This window comes from Triturus cristatus, chromosome 4_1 (assembly GCF_964204655.1).
Source record: "Triturus cristatus chromosome 4_1, aTriCri1.1, whole genome shotgun sequence".
Classification (NCBI taxonomy): Eukaryota; Metazoa; Chordata; class Amphibia; order Caudata; family Salamandridae; genus Triturus; species Triturus cristatus.
Window position 1 is genome coordinate 1,164,833,702 of NC_140585.1, and position 20,242 is coordinate 1,164,853,943.

At 45.7% G+C, this 20,242-nt stretch overlaps 1 protein-coding gene across 2 annotated transcripts in view; it reads right to left on the bottom strand.

Moving 5' to 3' along the window:
* Positions 1-20,242, bottom strand: part of AKAP8 (A-kinase anchoring protein 8) — a 797,769-nt gene that overhangs the window by 610,871 nt on the left and 166,656 nt on the right. For both annotated transcript variants that reach the window (XM_085654332.1, XM_085654333.1), the window contains exon 2: positions 249-299. In XM_085654332.1, the coding sequence (XP_085510458.1) occupies positions 249-299 (51 nt within the window). The remainder of the gene's footprint in view (positions 1-248; positions 300-20,242) is intronic.

Below are 20,242 nucleotides of genomic sequence, written 5' to 3' on the forward strand. Positions count from 1 at the left end.
GTGTGTCATGCTACACTCCGGGGCATCCTAAACAGACCACCATACTAGATAAGTGTGACGTCAGGACCAAAACTAAAAGTCAGGATACAAGTATCACCTTCAGTCGAGCACTCAGGGCAGGCAAACATGGCAGTTTACCAAGCATGGGACATTCCATCCCCCAAAAGGCCTATTTTCATTCCCTTTCAAGCAGCTGAGTGTCACAAGCAAACCATAAACCTGATGCAATAAACTGACTGGACTTTTACCTTGAACAGCAGTGTTGTCAATGGCCCCAGTATTCCAAGCTCCATATCCAGCTGTAAAATGAAGGGAGAGTATAAAACATTTAGAAATCATTTTATGAACTATCAAACATTTAAAGATGATCTAAACATCATTCACTTTACATCCACACACAGCCAGGATAATGATATTGTTTTATCAAGTTTATGAACAAAAGACAATACCAAACCCTTGCTTTTCTCAGGTGACTCCCTACTTTGTTCTATGGTCTCATACTAAAATTCCCAGAAAGGGTACGGGTCCATCTTAAAATGATAAATGTTGTTGCATCTTCAAGTCCAGGATTCATTCTCCGGTTGACTGTCTCATTCGATTCGATTGAAGTATATTCTGGGCTCAAGCCCTCCAAAATAACAAGTTACTAGATAAATCTAACCGAATGTGTCAACACATATAAATGTTCCTTCATCACTTATTAAACAAAAATACAAGCAAATATCCAACAGCCCTGTGTGAAAAAGTGCCACCCCCGTTTCAGTACTGTGCGGAACCCTCTTTAAAACTATATATTTAAGTAACATGTTCTTGTGAGAATATAGGGTCTCTCACATCACCTGGAAGTAACTCTGGTCCATTCTCAACAAAACTATTTAGCATGTTGCTGTTTGAGGGAATCTGTTTATGCAGAGCTCTTCCCTAGATCCACCACAACACACATCTCAGATTTGAGGTCTGGAATTTTGAGATAGCCACTGTTAAATCCAAATTCTTTTCCACCTATTCTCTTGTAGATTTACAGTTGTAGTTAGGATCATTGTCCTGTCACATGAACCACTTCAGCTACATTTTAGCTGCTGTAGATATGATCACACACTTTTTTTTTTGAAGTGGTGGTGTAGGCACGAATTCATGGTTGACTCAAGGATTTTAAGGTAGCCAGATTCTGCGACTGCAAAGGAGACCCAAATCATCACCCTTTTACCGTTATGCTTCATGGTTGACATGAAGTTCCTGTGATTATATGAAGTGTTAACTTTAAACATGTTGTCGTGCATTGCAACCAGACAACTCACTATCATCTCTAGAAACTGAATTATTTTCAGAAGTCTTGCTTTTCATTCAGGTGCTATTTTGTAAACCTAAGCTGTGTCACAATATTCTTTTTGTAGAAAAGGGGGTTTTCCTCCTCGCAACCTTTCCACAAAAGCAGTGCTAGTGCAGTCTCTTTTTGCCTTAATCTTTTTATCGAGGCTACAGTATACAGAATTGTATAAAGCATATAAAATATTAAACATATAAAACATATAAAATATTATTAACCAGATAGAGAAATTATTTCTACAGTTCTTCTACACCCATCCGCTAGATCCTCAGGACTCCGAGATGCATCATCATAGCATCCATTATAATGACAAAGCTTATGCTTATAACATCCAACTCTCCCTTAGACTTATCCATCTGTCTCTTTAAGGTAGTCAACGATCATGGCAATCAAAGCACCCGTACAATACATAGAAGAAAGCATTGATGTTCTATTTTCGAGATGTATGTTAACAAGGGAGACTACGTTTTTAGACATTTTACTTTCAGTATACTTAAGGTCATGGATAAATCTTTCATAGGCTAATAATTCAAGTTTACCAAACTACTGTGCAATGCTAGGTGATTATCCCATGTTATGTGGCTCGGTGCCACCTTTTAGAAGCCGGATGTTTGGACACTCCCACCAACTATGAATCAAAGTGCCTTTTTCTGTTGAGCATAACCTCCAAGCGTCAGATGTATATGGGTATATCTTGCATAAAACTGAAACAGGATTACATAAGCAAAATCTCTATGCAGTCTACTTTTAGATATTTTAGGTATATTTGACCATGTCTTCACCAAGGTTTCTTTAGATACCCCTCTATCCACCGTTTATGACCACCTTTCCTGAAACTTCCAAGGTACTCCATCTGGACTGTCTTTAAAGAGCTTAATACATACCAGTGATCAAACCTCTAGGTCCTAAAAGGGTCTTTATGAATTTCTCCTCAGGAGTTAGCTCTCTGGTAGCAGCTAGTCTGCTCAAAGAGTGCATAAACAAATGTCACAGTTGGAGGTATTGGAATTTATCTCTCTCTGAGATTTTAAAGTCGGTTTTACATCACTAAAAAGACAATTTCACCGTGTTTGAAAATATTGGCTATTGTGTGCAAAATGATCCCTCTTTCCATCATTTGAGTGTCACACTGAGCAGCTGGAGAGAAGACAGTGTTATCATAAATGGTTGTAATTGGGGAGGGGCCAGAAAAGTTATTTTTTCCTTCCTCGTTACTTTGTCCCAGGTTATCTAAGCATTTTACAGTTTCTGGGATGTTTGCTAACCAAAACACGATCCTAGTGTTAGCCACCCACAACTGCACTGTTCATAGGGATCCATTTTTTTTCTGTTTCTCTGGAGTTCCATTCAACAATCACTCCAAGTTGATTGCTCTGTAGCAAGCTTCTCCAACAAGTAGCTCGCAAGTAGATATCCTGTGTGCAGCCCAGCCTACAAAATTTTGAGCTTTTGTTTGGTTGAATTAATATAGGTGTACTAAAATTGAGAGTGATATCAAGATATAGAATGTTTTTATTTTCAGAACTCATGAGCTGATGTTTACAGAAAAATGGCAAAATTACCAAAATATATTTAAAACTGACATTTGAAAGATAAATGATGTGGCATTTGGAAGATGTATTACTATCATTATTATCTTGGTATCAGGGGCATTGTAGATAATGCTGATATGTATTACTCATGTAGGGGCACTCCAAATTGACAAAGCATTTTCAATGTTACTGCTGGCAACTCAGTCTGATGCACAGAGATGACCAATGTTAGTAATCTTGCATATAGTGGCCACTAATGTGATTCTACGTGTTCTGGTCACTAGCTCAGGATGATTTTCATACAACATAAGTAGCTCTTTTTACAAAAAAGGTTTGAGACTTCTGCTCTATAAAAAACAACATATTCTGGCAGGTTAAGGTCTCTTTATCTGGTTCCATTACCAGCCCGCACGTAGAACATTAAGGGCCTTATTTAGAGTTCTGTTGATGGGTTATTCCATCACAAATATGACGGATATCCCACCCACATTATTACAAGTGACACACAGGATATAGGCACATATAATATAGCAGATGGGATATCCATCATGTTTGTGACAGAGCACTCTATTTGCCGTACACTAAACCCGACTCTAGGTCTCTCTGTAGGGATTTAAGCTCACCTGCAGAAATTAGATTTGGAAAGGTCTGCAACAAGCACAAAAGACGTGGCAGAACATTTCTCTTGGGAACAAGTACATTGCCCAACCATGACATATAAAGATAATTCTACTACTTTCTATCCCTTTTTTTTAACTCTTCTTCGGTCCGGACAGTTTGCTTTACACCATGTCTCAAAGTTATTAGTAAGGTTCAGGCCTATATATATAATTGAGCTGTTAGCCCACCAGAAGGGGTGTAATGCAATTAATTATTGCGTTTCCTCTCCAGAGAGGGTCAGATTCAGCATTTTTGGTTTATCTTGGTTAATTCTCAATCAGAGACACACTTAAATGCACCCCATATATTAACTTCTGACGGTAAAGAATCGAATTCCTTTGGTTTGGGCTGGTAAGGAGAATATCATCTGCATCCTGGCAGATTGTACATTGTCCCCCTCTGAATGTTACCTCTTGGAGCTCTCCCCACTGATGAACTATACCAGCTAGGTGAGAGGAGGTATCCTGGTCTCATTCTCCTTTGAAATGTACTTTTGTCTGAGAGGATTCCACTAACTAACTAACTAACTAACTAACTTTTGCTTCATAGCTTTTATAATTATCTAAGATCTCTCCCTTCATCCTTGGATCAAATCCGGACTTATTTTTTAAAATGTCCATATTTTTCCAACTAACCCTGCCAAAGTCCTTTTCAGCGCCCAAGCTTAGGACTGTAGACATTTTCTTACAGGTGGATTTTTTAACCAGGTGCGCTACTCGTTGTACGTTATCACTCATCTGCATATGTTTGATGAAACCCACTTAGCCGAGTATACCAAGAAGGGCATCAAATTTGCCAGCCTATTCACTAGAACCTTGGTAAAGATTTTGACCTCTATGTTTAGCTGGCCAATTGTTCTACATACTGGGCATTGCTTAAGGTCTTTTACTGGTTTAAGGATTTAGGTTATATCTGCTTCTCGCATTGAAGCGGGGACTCCTGATGCCCTGTCAAATGAGTTAAAGAGGGATGCCATAGACTTCACTAGGCATGAGAGAAAGGATTTATGGAACAGATTGATAAATCAGTCTTGGCTTGGAGTTTCAACTGCACTCATTTCTTTTACCGCTTTTTTAATCTCCAAAATGCCAGTAGGTTGGTCTAGTTCTTCTTCCCATTTGGGGAGGGAGAAATAAGGGGAATTGGGCGATTCGGGCAGTTTTTTTAGGTAGTGTTCTCTCATTTTTTCCCGCTAACTTTTCAGTACAGCTTTTGGTAAAATTCCCTAAATGCCTCTCTTTTCATCCTCTATTTGAATTAGTGATTCCCTTGGTAACTTAACTCTTTTTATGCATCATTTGGCCTGCTGGTCCTCTTGATTTGGTCTTAGGATGTTCAGGTGCCTTCATAATATTCCTAGCTGTCTACAATTGTTGAGGGGGATTTCAGTTTATCTAGCTTTCCTAGAGGTTTAAACTCGTCACCGAACCTGTCTTCCAGTAATCTATTTTCTCTTCATTTTGCGGCTTTTGTTGCAATAGCTTTCTCACATATTGTTGCCTTAAAGATGTCCTACCGGGTTGCCAATATTGTGTTATTTTCATTACTAATATGAAATAATTCAACTATTTTTAGGTCTCGCCTGACCCAGCGCATGCGCTGGTCTGGCGAGACATTTAGTAGGTGGGTTTCGAAAGTGCTACCCACAATTTTGTGCTGGCTACAAGCGTCAGTGTACGATGGCGTGCTCGCGCACAGCTGCTCCCCGCATTCCCCCCTCCCTTCTCGCCCAGCCATCTGCCTTTCCTGCGCGCACATCCCTAGCGTGCGTCATCGCGATCACTTTCGCTTTTGTAATCGCGATCGCGATGAGGGCACTGCCACCCAATCAATGGAGGAAAACAAACCCTGTTACTCTGCTCACGCGATTCACACTCTCTCTCTCAGATACGTCTTGTGTTATTCGTATCAAGGCTGCCGGGACACCAGAAAGGCTTCCTTTCACATGCAAATGAGCTACATGGGAAACACTAATTCCGGCGCTTGCTTTCATCCTGACCCAGTTCACACTGAAGTCACGTGACCCGGCTGATCAATAGCCACCCGCCTTTCAGCGGGATTCCCAACATGCTGCGGGGCTGATTACATTAGGGTAACCCAAGTCTAAGTGTAGCTTTCTCTTTGATAATGCACCGAGGGTTCAGAAAATTTGCAGGTGAAGAATACCCGTAATTCATTTGTCACAGAGCAATTTACCCCCATTTCTGTTTCCCCTAAGTGCAACTGAGTACTTTAAGATAAATAACAGACCGTTGTTGATGGGATTGAATTTTTTTTTATTACAGCAGATGAAACCTTTTAAAATTTCACCAGTATTGTCATTTCACATCTAACTAACCCTGCATGCTTGAAGACCCCTGCAAAACTGAAGAATGCAATTTATTTTGAAGTACTAATATGAAGCAAGCACGCCACCTAGTGTCGACCAACTTCAAGTTTATTATGATCGTTAGAATTCCATCTGTCTTTTTACTGCCTATACTGTTCTGCGTTATTTATTAGGTGTGGCCTCGAGGCCGTTTTAGCTGTGTCGTCATTCTACTGTAATAAAAAAAATCATGCATACAAAAATAAATCTTTACTCTGGGCCAGTTCTCTTTACCATTTGGTGTGTTCGACTGTCATTCACATTTTGCTTTTGACCGTAGAGGCACAGGCAATTAATGTATAAACCCATTCCAGCCTCTCCTGTAACATGAGAGATGGCAATTTCGTAATCACCTTTACATCTGGCTCAAAACAAGAACACGTTATTCCTAGGGTTGGTGAGACAACAGTGTACTTTGCCATTGCTTTTCGCGCTGCATTCTTTCATTGGGTTGTACGACGGTACAACACAGGGAAATACATTGCATGCCTTTATAATGTCAACTCCTATGGACACGCTTCCATGTAGAATAAAAGTTCATCAAATGTAGGTAAGTAGACGGAGGCAAGAAATGTCTCTTAATGTCTTTTCCTTGTCTTTATTCAAGAAAACAATACAAAGTCCAGCCAACACCTGTTTTGTCGTTAGGGAATTAACCCTCGACTTCTTCAGGGCTGTAACATTTTATATAAGGAATTCAACACCTAACTGCCTGTTATAATTCCAACTCGGCTGGTCATTAATCATTCCAGTATCACAAATCCAATTAATTCTGTGCCGTAAATCTAGAGGAGTAACAACTTTAAGGTAGTAACATCCGACGTGTATTCTTTAACAACCACACACACAACCACACACACATACACACCACACACACAACATATACACACACACACACACAACACATAAACACACACAACCACACACACTCAACCACACACACACACAACTCTCACACACACAACACATACACACACAACCCCACACACAACCCCACACACAAGCACACACACACACAACCAACCACACACACAACCAACCACACACACAAACACACCCACAACCACACACACACAACCACACCCACACAACCACACACCCAACCACAACGGGAGGAGACAACTGCAGCAGGACCTTCGGCTCGATCAGGACAGCAGAACCACCGGAAAAGGAACCCCTCGGTACAATCTGGGCAGCAAGAAGTTGTCACTGGAGACATTGTGATCCTATGAACAATAGTGTCATCAACGATCTTATCCAAACTGTAAACTGTGACAAATAACATCCCTATATATTACAGTACCACAAAAACAGCAACAAGCATTGGTATAGCCAATAGGTCTCGCCTTTGGAACCTTATAAGTGTTTTGCCATGCAACAGTTGTTGTTGCACCAAGGATATTGTGCTGCATAACTAAATACTTATAAGGTCCCAAAAGCGAGACCTATTGGCTATGCCAATGCTTGTTTACTTTAGGTCCTGTTATAGGACAGGTCTCTAAATAAGTCAGGGGGAACTAGTCAGTAATTCCCTAATTCACTCTCTGATCTGTGGTCCCATGTAACCTCTATATGCCTATGGTTGGATATTTAAATATCGGACATATCTGCAGAGAGCAGCCTAAGCATGGTTTGAGCCAAAGATAAAGTCAATGTGCGAGTACAATTTATGAACATGGGAGAAAAAGAAAAATATTTTACATCTATATGTAAGGGTCACCAAGCCTCTTCCACTCCTAAATTTGCCATTGGTTTTCTCTGCTATTTTAAACCCACTCCTGTATTTTAAAAAACTGGGTTAGGTCTGTGAAGACTAGGATGCCATGCCAGACTAAGTTATCTTCCCAGTATCACTGTGCTTGCTGCTTCCTCCATACATTTAATAGTATTTCTTAGGAATGAGTCTTGGCCTGTACTAGGGGCACAGATATATATGTAGGCAGTGGATAGGTGGGTTCTCTATATCTGAACATTTAAGTAATATACTTCCTAAACAACTAATCCCCACAAGTTTGTTTCCCTCTTTACTGCACTTACCCAGTATCCCTGCACACTACCATTTTAAAGGCTCCTTAGCCCAAAACCGCATGAGGTGTGTCCGATGTTTCATTCTAAATTGGTCTTTATTTTGTAAGGAAGTCTCGCGATGGAAAAGAAGGTCCCGATTATGCTGTTTTATATAGTCCCAAAATCGTCACCTCTTGTAAAGAGAGTTAAACATCTGATATCTAGTGAGATTAACATGAATATGTTTGTCTATTTGAATTTCACTTGAGACGTTTAGTGTTCAGAAGCTTTGTTAATGAATGAGGAGCCCTCTGTATCACCATAGGTAAAAAAAACAATATAAAGAGCAACTCATTCTACTCTCCCACCCCTCACAGAATCTAACACTCCAAGTATTTCCCAAGTTGTTTGATTTATATAATACTATTTGTGGACTATATCTGTAAGAGTTTGTTTTACCTGTCCCCTGCGGACTCCAAATTCCAAACTTGACTCTACAATAAATTAATTCACCCCTTTTTAACTGTCAAGTATTACCCCCACCCCTACAGGCAACACCCCACCCATTCTCCTTTGTTCTCATGTTCAGTCTTCTCCTCCCTGCTCCTCCTTTGTGCAGCCAGAGTTTATCAATGCACCTATCTTCACATCATAACTTTCTATTTTTCATGGATTTGTCCCCTAGTGTAAGTAGCATATCAGCCTCATGTGTTTTGAAGCTCTCTTATCCTTCCAAACTCAGAGAGGCTTGGATATCTCCTCCTACTGATGGGCTCTCAGGTTTCAAATGTTTAAGGCCTTCCTGAAAGTCATATAAGGTTTTTTTCCTGAGATTATTCAAGTGAACTCTCCATTGGTACTTTAGCTTTCGGTCATTAAGTAGTTAAGTTACATGTTTAATTTAAGGCTTCTTTTCTCAAAAGCTGTGGAAGACAAGTCCGGATCAAGAATGATTCTGGTGCCTTGGACTTGGATCTGTTCTAGCCTCTTGGCTCTCTTCATCATTGCCTCCTTTATTTTGTAGCCAGACATCTTTGTGACTGTGCTTTTAGGGTAATTCATGGAACTTTTGGTTTTCCTTCCTACTCCATAAGCTCCAATATTGGCTATTTCATCTCCAAAAGAGTTCTAAAGTATTTCACTGAAGCTGTTTTCCGGGCACAAGTGGACACTTTCCCCATTCACTCTTTATTTCAAGTTGCGGACGCGACCTGTTGTCCATGAATTTATCCTGCAGTAGTTTGGTGTGTGTTTCCAGGAGCTTCTGAACAGGTATAAAATAAGTTGGGCAGCAGCTTAGTTTCCTTCTAATTGATTGTGGATTTCAGTCTCTGATTCAGGGATTGCATGTCTGGTCAAATATCTGCAATATATTTCACCGATTGAGTTCTCAGAGAACCCATCAGCTAAGGCTTTCTCCAAGTCTGTTTTCAAGTCTGCCAGACATGCCTTCAAGTCTTCTTTGGTAGCATGTTTTGTCTCAGGGATTCCATTTCCAGTGGTCTGTGAGGCATCTGCTCCTGACCTCGCAGTAACAAGAATTGAATTTCTCTTTCTCCTCTACTGAATGGGGGGGTGGGGGTGGAGAGGATATGATCCACAGATTTTCTGTTCCATCCCCAAATGTTCCCCAAGTCAAGCTGGGATCTTCATTTGTGTAGGGACTTCCGCGGCGTGGGGGCTGAACTGAAGGTCAGCACCCAGCTCTGTTTATGCAGCTCCCAGCTAGTTAGTGAATTACATGCCTGCTGTTGTGCGGGACAAGTCTCAACTGGAAAGTGTGGGAAGCACCCACAATCTAAGCATTGTATCATGTGGCGCTCCCCCAGTTATTACTTCCAATCTGGTTTTTCCCCCACCAAATTCAGGCACTTGGAGATGTCTTCCTGCCATTTATAGGTTTTCTTAGGGTGGGGACCTCATCTGTACACTTCCTACAGTCCGATGGAGGTCCCAGTCACCCGACATGACCAATAATTCCCAGCTTCGCCTCTTCTGCCGCCGACCTGTTCGCCTCCTCCGCCGCCGACCTGCACAGCTCCCATGGGTAGCAGCTCGAGCCTCACACTCAATCAGGGGCCTGCTCCAATCAAGTGCAACTTGATCTCCTGGCTGGAGGTCCACCCTCCTGTCAAACAGCAGTCTTCTTAGTTTCAACTGGAGGCCGACATTTTGTTCTCGGAGGCCCACCATGAACCCTTCACTAAAGAAGGGTCAGAGAATTTGTTAGTGACTTCTTATCCCCTGAATTGTTTCTCAGAGGTTATTTGGTGGTCAACATGGGTTTTCACAGGCCTAGGCTGCTTAAGAGACTGTCAAGTCCAGATGGGGGGCCCAGAGAGGTAGATTGGAAGTAATGCTTCACTGCCATCGTAGGCAGAAGTCCTGAGCTTGTCACTGTTTTTTTTAAAATAAAAAAAATAATTAACTCGAACAGTAATGTATTGAGAGGAGCCTGTAAATCTTTGGATGCTTCTATGGTATTCAGTGTGATCTCTAGGAGCATCACATGGTCTGATCTTGAAGTGAATTTGCCTAGAACGACCAATCTTGTGTGGATGTGCAACAACATGAACTTACTTCATTTCTATTTTTTTTTTTTTTAATTCTGTTTATTAAGTAAAATAAAGTACATTTCGCAGTCATCTGTGAACAGCATACAGAAGAACAAAACGTTATAACAACATTACAGTTCCGGACAGAGTCACGAATTACAATGTGCACCTTGGAAACACGGCGCGCGCCCCGCAGCGGGCCCGCCGTAATAACAGCAGCGCAGCAGCCACCCCAACAATATACATGACGTGACAGAGATCACTCAGCATCAGTCAGCGCAGCCTCAGCAAGGAAACGTCTGAGCGGCCCCCATATATCCTTCGGTTGGGATGAGGCGGGCAACTCCTCTGCATACAGTGCCAAGTTTTCCCTGCAATATACCATATCCGACAGCCACTTACTTAATTTTGGTTTAGCCACACTGTCCCACGTGAACAGAGTGCGCCGTTTAGCCAGCAGAAGAGCGACCCTCGCAAATCTGCCCACCACGCCCTTCAGCTGAGGCACATGAGCCAGCAGACACACCACAGGCACACATGGAAGCAGAGCCCCCGTCATTTTGTGAATGTGAGTCAGTACCTCTCCCCAGTATCCAAACACTGGCCCACAGCTCCAAGCGAGGTGCAGAAAATCCGCATCCTCCTGCCCACATCGTCTACACTGAGCCGATTCCCTCAACCCCATTCTGTGCAGCCGGGCCGGGGTATAGTATATTTGATGAAGGAATTTAAAGTGGATAATTCGCAGGTTGCCTTTGGGGGTCAGGCGGCCCGTCAGTTGACAAATCCGCTCCCATTCCGCACCCGTGAGCTGGGGATCTAGTATAGCATTCCACTTTGCGAGACCGGCATCGGGGCCGCCAACCGTCTCCTCCTGCACAGCTCTGTATAGTTTAGTGATTAGTTTCTTCCTAGAGGGAGCCACCAACAGTAATTGCAGGGCCTTGAGCGTGGGGGGCTCAGCAGGGAAACAGGGGTAGTGAGCTTTCATGGCCCTTTTGAGACGGTGGCAAGTGTACACAAACAAAGGCGTGGGATTTTGTATGTAGGCTAGGTCATGCTGCTCTAGATAGTGTCCCTGCGTGTACAAATCTTGCATATGAGTGATACCAGCTTCTTTAAGCGATGTTAGAGGACCCGCCTCCGGCGTGACGGACAAGGCAGCGTGGTGCGCCAAGGGCAGTGCCGGCGCATATAGCGGCAGCCTTTGCGTCCTACGGCCTATCGCCTGCCAGGCCGCAATAGTCATGTCCAGTGTGTTAATTTCAGTGCGTGGCGTGTGCCGGGTAGTGTGCGTGAGCATACCTCGAAGTGGGGTGGGATGGGCGTCCCCATCCTCCACCGCCACATGTGGAATGAAGTTGTGTGGTCCATACCAAAAGTACGCATATTGCGCTTGCGCGCAGAGATAGTACACGTAAAAGTCTGGCGCCGCGAATCCTCCTCTGTCGTACGGCAAGGTCAGTGTTTTCCAGCTAATTCTAGAATGTCGTCCCCCCCAGATTAAGCGCAGTAGTTGGGTGCGCAGCAGTGTGAAGAATTGTTGAGTCAGTTTAATCGGTATATTGCAATATAAGTAAAGAAAGCGTGGGAGGACAACCATTTTTACCACAGCGATGCGGTCTGCCAGGGACAGGGGGAGGCGCAGCCAGCCGTCTACCTGCCGCACCAGTGTGTCGTACGCCCTACCGTAATTTTCCCTGATCACTACCTCGGGATCACGATGGACCCACACCCCGAGGTATTTTACTGGGTCTGTCATCCAAATCAAGGGGTATTCCAGTTGGGGCTGGGACGTAATCGTAGTAAGTGGAATGACAACTGACTTGTCCCAGTTAATCGTGAGCCCAGAGTACCGACAAAATTTAATGTGTTCCCGAAGGACCGGAGCTAAATGCGTTTGGGGATGTCTGATGAACAAAACCATGTCGTCAGCGTACATTGATATTCCAACTGGCCGGTGATTAAAATTGAGGGCAGATTCCCTGTGACATTGCCGAATCTTACAAGCCAGTGGTTCGAGAACAAGGGCGAACAGCAAAGGGGACAGCGGGCACCCCTGCCTCGTACCCCTCGCAATTCGAAAAGGCCCAGACGTGTGGTTACCCACGCGCACCACTGCCGATATGTCCGTGTATAAGAGCCGAATCCACCGCATCATGACCTCTGGGAAACCCATCTTACGTAATATGTAAAACATATAGTGCCATTCTACGGAGTCGAAGGCTTTAGCCGCGACCAACATGACAGCAGCCGCCGGCAACTCAGGATTAAGGATATGGAACATGGAGAAAATAGTCCGCAGATTGTGAGAAGTGGACCGTTCCGGTATAAACCCGGACTGATCGGGGAGCACTAACCGGGTCATTAGCGGCTGCAGTCTTGTGGCCAGAATCTTAGCAAATATTTTTGCGTCCAGATTAATCAGTGATAGGGGACGATAGGAGTCGCAACTGGAGGGCGGCTTATCCTTTTTAAGGAGAGTGATTATCATGGCCTGTCACAGAGACGGGGGCAGTACGCCGGCCTCGTGCGCTTCAGCATAGAGTTCCAGTAAATGTGGGGCAAGTAGGTCGACGTAAGTCTTGTAGAATTCGGCCGACAGGCCGTCAGGCCCGGGGGCCTTTTTATTGGGAAGAGAGATAATAGCGTCTCGGACATCCTGCACATCTATAGGCATTGATAGGTATTCCCGATGTGAGTCGGAGAGCCACGCACACGCTACGTCCGATAAATAGTCCGTCAGGGCCGATCCGTCCACCTCCCCCTGTGTCGTATAAAGTATCTGATAGCAATCTTTAAATTGATCTACAATGGCCTGCGGCGTGAAATGCTCCGTCCCAGCAGCATCCACAATCTTGTCAATCTGCTGATGATTTGCCCGAATTTGTAATTTAGCGGCCAGATTCCCGCAAGGTCGCCCCCCCTCACCATACGCCCTAGCCGCATGTCTTTTCCCCTTGTATTTTGCTTCCGTATCCGCCCATTTATCATATTCCACGAGCAACTCTTGTATTCTAGCCAACGTGGCAGTAGACGGCGCTGCATAGTATTCCCTCTCTAGCCCAGCAAGAGCAGTCTCGGTTTTAGCAAGCTGCCCCCGTATGTCTTTCAGAATACCTGCGGTGGTGCCAATGCAGACCCCCCGAATTGTCACTTTGAATGCCTCCCAGAGAGACGCCTGGCTAGTCACGGAGCGCACGTTTTCAGTGAAATAGTGGACTATGGCCTCCCTAATAGTGTCCGTGTATAGCGGGTCTCGCAGTGCCTCCGCGGGAAAGCGCCATGTGAAGGGGCGGTGGGGGCACGCCGGAATCCGCAGGTGCAGAAGTACGGGGCTGTGATCCGATAGTGTACGTGGCAGGTTGCGGACATCGAGCACCCATCTGTTTGTCTCCTCCCCCAACAACCAATAGTCCAGTCGGGACCAGCTATTGTGGGCAGGTGTGATGTGTGTGCCTATGCAAGCCCGTTCATTCCTCAACCGCCAGACATCCACCAGTCCCAACTCCCCCATTGCCTCCCGAACACACTGAGCCACTCGAAGCGTGCGAGCACCCGCCGGATTAGATTTGTCAACCTGTGGATTTAGATGTGTGTTGAGGTCACCCCCCCAGAGTACCGCCGCATCCGGCCAGGAGCGCACCGCAGCGAGCATCTGCGTAAAGGGGGACGGATCATCCACCACCGGACCATACATATTGAGAATCGTAATATAGGTCAGGCCCAGTCTGCCCTGTACCGCTGCCCAGCGCCCCTCTGAGTCAGTAGATGTTCGCACAGGTAGGAAAGGGACACCCTTTTTAACCAGTATAACCACCCCTCGCGCATAAGCTGAGTAGGAAGAAGCAAGCCGAAACCCCGCCCACCTGCATGCCATCGCGGCCTCAGTGTGTTTAGTGAGGTGCGTCTCCTGCAGCAACGCCACCTGGATATTGTGCCTATCTAAGTAGTGCAGGACATGTCTTATTTTCTTTGTGGTGTTAAGCCCGCGGACATTCCAGGTTAGGCATCTGTATTCGTCACCCATTTTCTTCAAGTAGTGGCCCCACTGCCAACCCAGCTGTCACCACCCACACCGCAGTACCGCACGCACCTCGTTTCATCAGCCAAGCACACGCTCCAAGTTCGTACCCCTGTTGCATCCGGAACTGTATTGAACCCCCGCCCTCCACCCACTTCAGCAGCCCAACTTTGCCAAAGACAGACCCCGACAATAAACAACATAATATAAAAATAAAACCAAAATCAAACCCATTGCACAACAATGAGAAAGGAAGGTGGGGAGCACCCATTGGGGGGAACGTAGCGGCCGCAAACACCTCCCAGTCTTTTGGGGAGGGGGCCGCCATTCTGTGTCTAACACTCCCAACGGTTAGCCCACCACCCGAGGCGCCATGTGTCCGCCCAGCGTGCGGCCCAGACTTCCCAGTCGCAGCACAACAGCATCGCCATGAGGGAGACAGTCAGTGAGACCCAGTAGTGCATCTCGCGCCATGATAACAAATGGCTGAAATCACATGCAGGTGACATCTAGTTGGCCCCTGGACCAGCAACGGCCACATGCCCGAGCAACAACACACAGCATTAGCCGACAGGGAGCCACAGGAGAGACAGCACAAGTGCAGCACGTTAGCGCAGCAAACAACAGATAGAAGTCAGCAGGCACGCAACCCAGGGCAGTCACGTAGGATGCAAGTCGAGCAGGCCTCAATGTGGACCCAGCAGCGATCTAGTCAAACCACAGTCAATCATCAATCTCGGAGGTGGGAGCGGAGTGCTGTTGCTTCTTCCTCAGTGATCTAGCATGGTCCATAGCCGATTTCGGGCTAGTGAATATTTTAGCTGCGTCATCATTGCCGATACGGAGACGCGCCGGGTATAGCATCGCATAAGGGATTCGGTCTTTCATGAGCAGCTTTTTGACCCCTAGAAATTCTTTACGGGCTGCCTGGACCGCGGCAGTGAAGTCAGGGAAAAAGGAGAGGACATTGCCTTGGTAGTTAATTGTGCCTTTCTGACGAGTGATACGAAGCAGTGTGTCCCTGTCCCTGAAGTTCAACAGTCTAGCTATAATGGGGCGCGGTGGAGCGCCCGGTGGCGGACGCGCATTCAGGGATCTATGGGCGCGCTCAACGGCGAACATGGCGGAGAGGTTTGCGGGCTCACAGATGTCCCGTATCATGGTCTCGATGTAGTCCTCAAATCTGCCTACATTGGTGGATTCCGGCAGCCCCAAAATCCGTACGTTATTGCGCCGAGAACGCGCTTCAATATCCACGTTCTTGGCCTGTATCACTGCCAGCAGCTTCGCAATTTCCGCAGTCTTGTCGGAGACCTGCCTGAGACCATCCTCGGTATCTGAAATGCGCTGCTCCGCCTCGCCCAAGCGCACCCCCTGCCCGTCCAGCTTGGCGGAAATGGAGTCCATGCGACCACTGAGGGCCTCTATCTTGCCATCTATAGATTGTAGGCTGGCCTGAATTGCCGACAGCGTTTTCTCCAAGGCTGTGGGGGCCGGCGTGGTAGACTCCAACTCTGAGTCTGAAGTCAAGGAGTGCGACGACTTGCCCCCTTTGCGTGTCTCAAACGTGAGCCGCGATTGAGCTTTGTCCGGCTTGCCCATGGTCGCCTACTAGCCCTCACCGACCCGGACACGAAAGGGACTGTAGGGCAAACAGGGGACGAAGGCACGCCCCCAGGCCAGCAAGGAGCAGAGTACCAGGCAATGGCAGGATCCAACCAGGGGGGGAGGGGAGCAGCGTCCGCCGTCCGCGATCGCCTCGAGGGGGGACCCACGCGGCACACACCACACAGCGCCAGCAGGCCCCTGCTCCACCAACTCACTCGAGCAGCGTCGCAGGCCTCACCGCCACCAGTAGGGAGCTCGCCTCCAGGTGTCCCCCAAAGGTCCCACGACGATCCAGCGCTACCTGCTACAGTTCAGTCCCCCAGGCAGCGGTCCGCACCTTGCAGCGTGTGTTTCCAGCCTCCAGGGCAGTTACCCTGGCCTCCGCAGCTCAGCACCAGGCAGTCCACTCAGAACCCCGCGGGGGGGGGGGATCCGCCGCCGAGCCGACAGCTAGTGGACCCCTCGTCGCAGCACAGTCAGTCTCCACGTCCGCCAATCCACCTCTCCTTCCCCAGGCCCCCACAGCCCGCAACGGTCCGCAGCCAGCGTAGGCACCCAGCCACTTGTACACCAGCACTGGGCAGTCCAGGTCAGACACGGGGAGGGGAGCGCGCCGCCGGCCACAGGGCCTACTCACCCGTCCGAAGCCGGCAGCTCGCGTGCACACCGCACCGCTCGCCCTACCTCCGCGCTCGCCGAGCCACCACTCGCCTCCTCCGCCGCTGCACGCAGCGTCCAGTAGCTCCAGCGTCGGCACCGCTCGCCACCGCTACTCTCCTCCGACAATTTCCGCACAGGCACCAGACAGGCAGCGCGGGTGGGTCCCAGCGCGATGTCGATCCTCACCGCCCCGACTCCTCCGCTCTCCGCAGCTGTCCCAAAATGGCGGCCTCGCCAAGCGCAGCGCCTCAGTCACGGCCACGGACAGTGGAGCCGCACAGGAACCCCAGCCTCCGCAAGCGCCCGATCCGGGGCCTCGAGCCTGTACTTTGGCGCTCGGTGATGGGCATCTAGAGAGCAGGATAATGCAGGATGTTGGAGGCGGCCGGCGGAGCAGCACTACAGTGCGGCCATCTTGCCTCGCGTCAAGCCACGCCCCCAACTTACTTCATTTCTAAATGATCTTTCTCACTGTGGAATGATGAACTGCATGCTATTTGGACATGGCTTCATAACCCTCCCCAATGAAGAATACAAAAAGTGATGGATGGAATGCTTGAAATAGTCTCAGGCACAGGCAATTACTCGGGGATGCATCCCCGTCCACCGTTTTTTGCCCACAATGCCACCTCAGGATTAGACCCAGCCATATAAAAATCAGCCTTGGTCCTGCTCCAATACAAACAGTCCAGCTTAAACTGAGAAGACAGGTCCTCTACAAACTGGAACACAAGTAACGTAAGACCGGTCACGGCCTATCTGGGACTCTTCAGTTGGGTGCAGTTTGGTTGCAGTGGTACAGTGAGCATTGGACCACATCGGAGCATACCCATTGCACTTAAGGAGTTTTATTGAAGTATACAAAAAGAATTATAGATGGAATGCTTGAATTATTCTGATAATTACTGGGGCTGTATCCCAGCCCAAAAACCCACCTCAGGTTAAACTCAGCCATATGCAAACCGGTGGTGATTCAGCCTGACTGTTCCTAATCGAGCAGAACCAAGACTGATTTGCATAAGGCTGGTCTCTGTCTAGAATGGTGTAGTGGGTGGCAAACGATGGCTTGGTATGCGGACCCAGTTTGACTGGCACTGGTTGAGATTAATTTCAGCATTCCTTTCATAATCTTGTATTTTCATAACCTATCCCAGGCTGATGAGCATCAACAATTACTTTCTGAAGACTGTCATAAATGTATTTTGTTGCAACAAAGCAAATGCTGCAGACCAAACGGCTTATTTGTTATTGTATGGATAAGTGCGAGCAATTGTGTGCATCTGATTCTAATTACCTTGTTACCAGATTAGGAAGCAGTAAGGGTAGATTTTGTTCAGCAAAGGCTTAAGAATGATGGCAATTTATTTGTAGTTAATAATGACAAAGCTGAATGAGTGTGTAAAATGTCCCAGGAGGTTAAATGTATATACTTTTAAGACTTGATGAAGGTTAGATGAAGGTCATAAATGTCTTACTTAATACTTGAAATCACAGAATCTTGAGAGAGTACTTTGTAATCAGATCCCTGTACCAAAAAATATAATTCCCATAACAACAATCTGTTCAGTAGTAATTCTACGTATGCAAACATTCACTCATAGTTCCCAGCTTAATGCCTTTAAAAAAAAATTAATAATTTATTAGCATTTTGCACATTTTTAGGTAGACAATCCGAGCAATGCCTGTTCATTATTAATACATTTTTGTCAGTAGCATAGAATCAAGCTCTCAACAGGAGAGGATGTAGCAGATAAATTACATAACAATGACTACAAGGAGTCCAAAGACCACGCCTATCAGGAGGCGCATCGGAGTCAAAAAGTCGTACCACTGCTCGGTGTGTAAATAAGTCAGACATGGCCCAGCTTAATGCCTTTGACCAAGAATAAAACCTAATTGCACAGGAAGGGGATATTGAACTGCATTTCATATATATTAAAAACATACAAACAAACCAAAAATTATATTTGCCTTCCAAATAATACTTGCTTCAAAGTCATAAAACATAAAAAATGTACATGCCCATTCTGTTATGCTTCTGCTTTTTGATATGAAAGAAATTTATAACAAAGTGGGACAACTTGTTCTATTGGACGGGAGCTTGGCCGTTAAAAAATAAATAAATCATTGCAGCTTTACAGTCTTAACCGGACCAGTTTGAATAAGGCACTTAAAAAGAATGTATGTCTTTTCGAAAGCAGAAGAACAGGAAAAGTGTCAAATTCGCTTCTTTACAAATAAAATTGGTGTAATGGAGATAAATCCATTGCCGTAGAGTAGTTTCACTCAGGAGAGGTAACTTTTCCAATCATGCTCTTTTCACATGCAGTTCATGTCGTCTTGAGAGCACCATGTCCCACAAGCATTGTAAAGGCTAATAGGTCTTGCCATGCGATAGCTAAGATATTGGGTTTGCCAAAGCTTGCTTGTAAAGCATTGTTTAAAAACTAAATAAAAGAGATAAACATTTCAAAATACTAGAGCAAAACTACCTAAAGTAGGGAATGTAATGTTTTTCTGGGGCAAGGCATCAAACGCTACACCTGCAATGGTAACATCACAGATAACATGCAACATTTTCACTTGCATCTTCCCAAACTGATGGCAGGGAGTTAATGTAAGATGAATCCAGTACTGAGAACAGAATGGCTCTATGGGATAAAAAGTTAAGGTTATTTTTTTCAAACCAACATGAGTCAGGGTGCCTCCAGAAAAATGGCCCGCTTTAGCATGGAAGTAATGAAATTCAGGGCACAGGTGGCCCAAAGAACACCAACACTGATAGCAAGACCAACAAACCATGAAGCTCAAAACAGAACCAAAGGAAACTCCATGATCTACCAAGAGGACAAGATATGGCAACTTCACGTACAGCCAGACTAATCACACAGTGACTCCACACAAGAGTCCTCTCGATCCACTGCTGTGATGCATTTTATTTCCATTTACTCTCCTCTGATAAGCCTCTCTTTCTCTTGTGCTTCCTTTATGTTCCTAGCTGGCAGAGTATTGTTATATGTCGTATTGTTCTCCCATGAAAGCTATGATCACCGAAAATACCAAATGAAAAACATAGGGCTGGTGTAATGTTTGGCACGTACTCTGAAAAAGCATTGCTCTCCTGAGGATTGTGAAGCCTCTCCCTCAATTTTTAGTCTATGTATTTGTCGTCAACATATTTTTGTCACTGAATGGAATTTCATCCAAGAACCGAACCAATCTATTCCTTTGAAAAATATATCAAAGCACTCCTAAATAGTTTACAGACAAGAACAAGCAGAAAGAAATCTAAACTATAAGAATTTCATGGATCTCCACTTTTCCAAAATCTTCACTTTTATTTCTCTTCAATGAAGATGCATTTAATTGTTAAGTACTAGTTTCATTCCATTTGTCAAAATTCACATTCAGCTATCCATTTGAAAAGAAAACTAGCATGTGTTTCAAAGAACGTATTCATAGTTTCTGTATATCAAAATGGTTTCTAGAATGCATCACTGC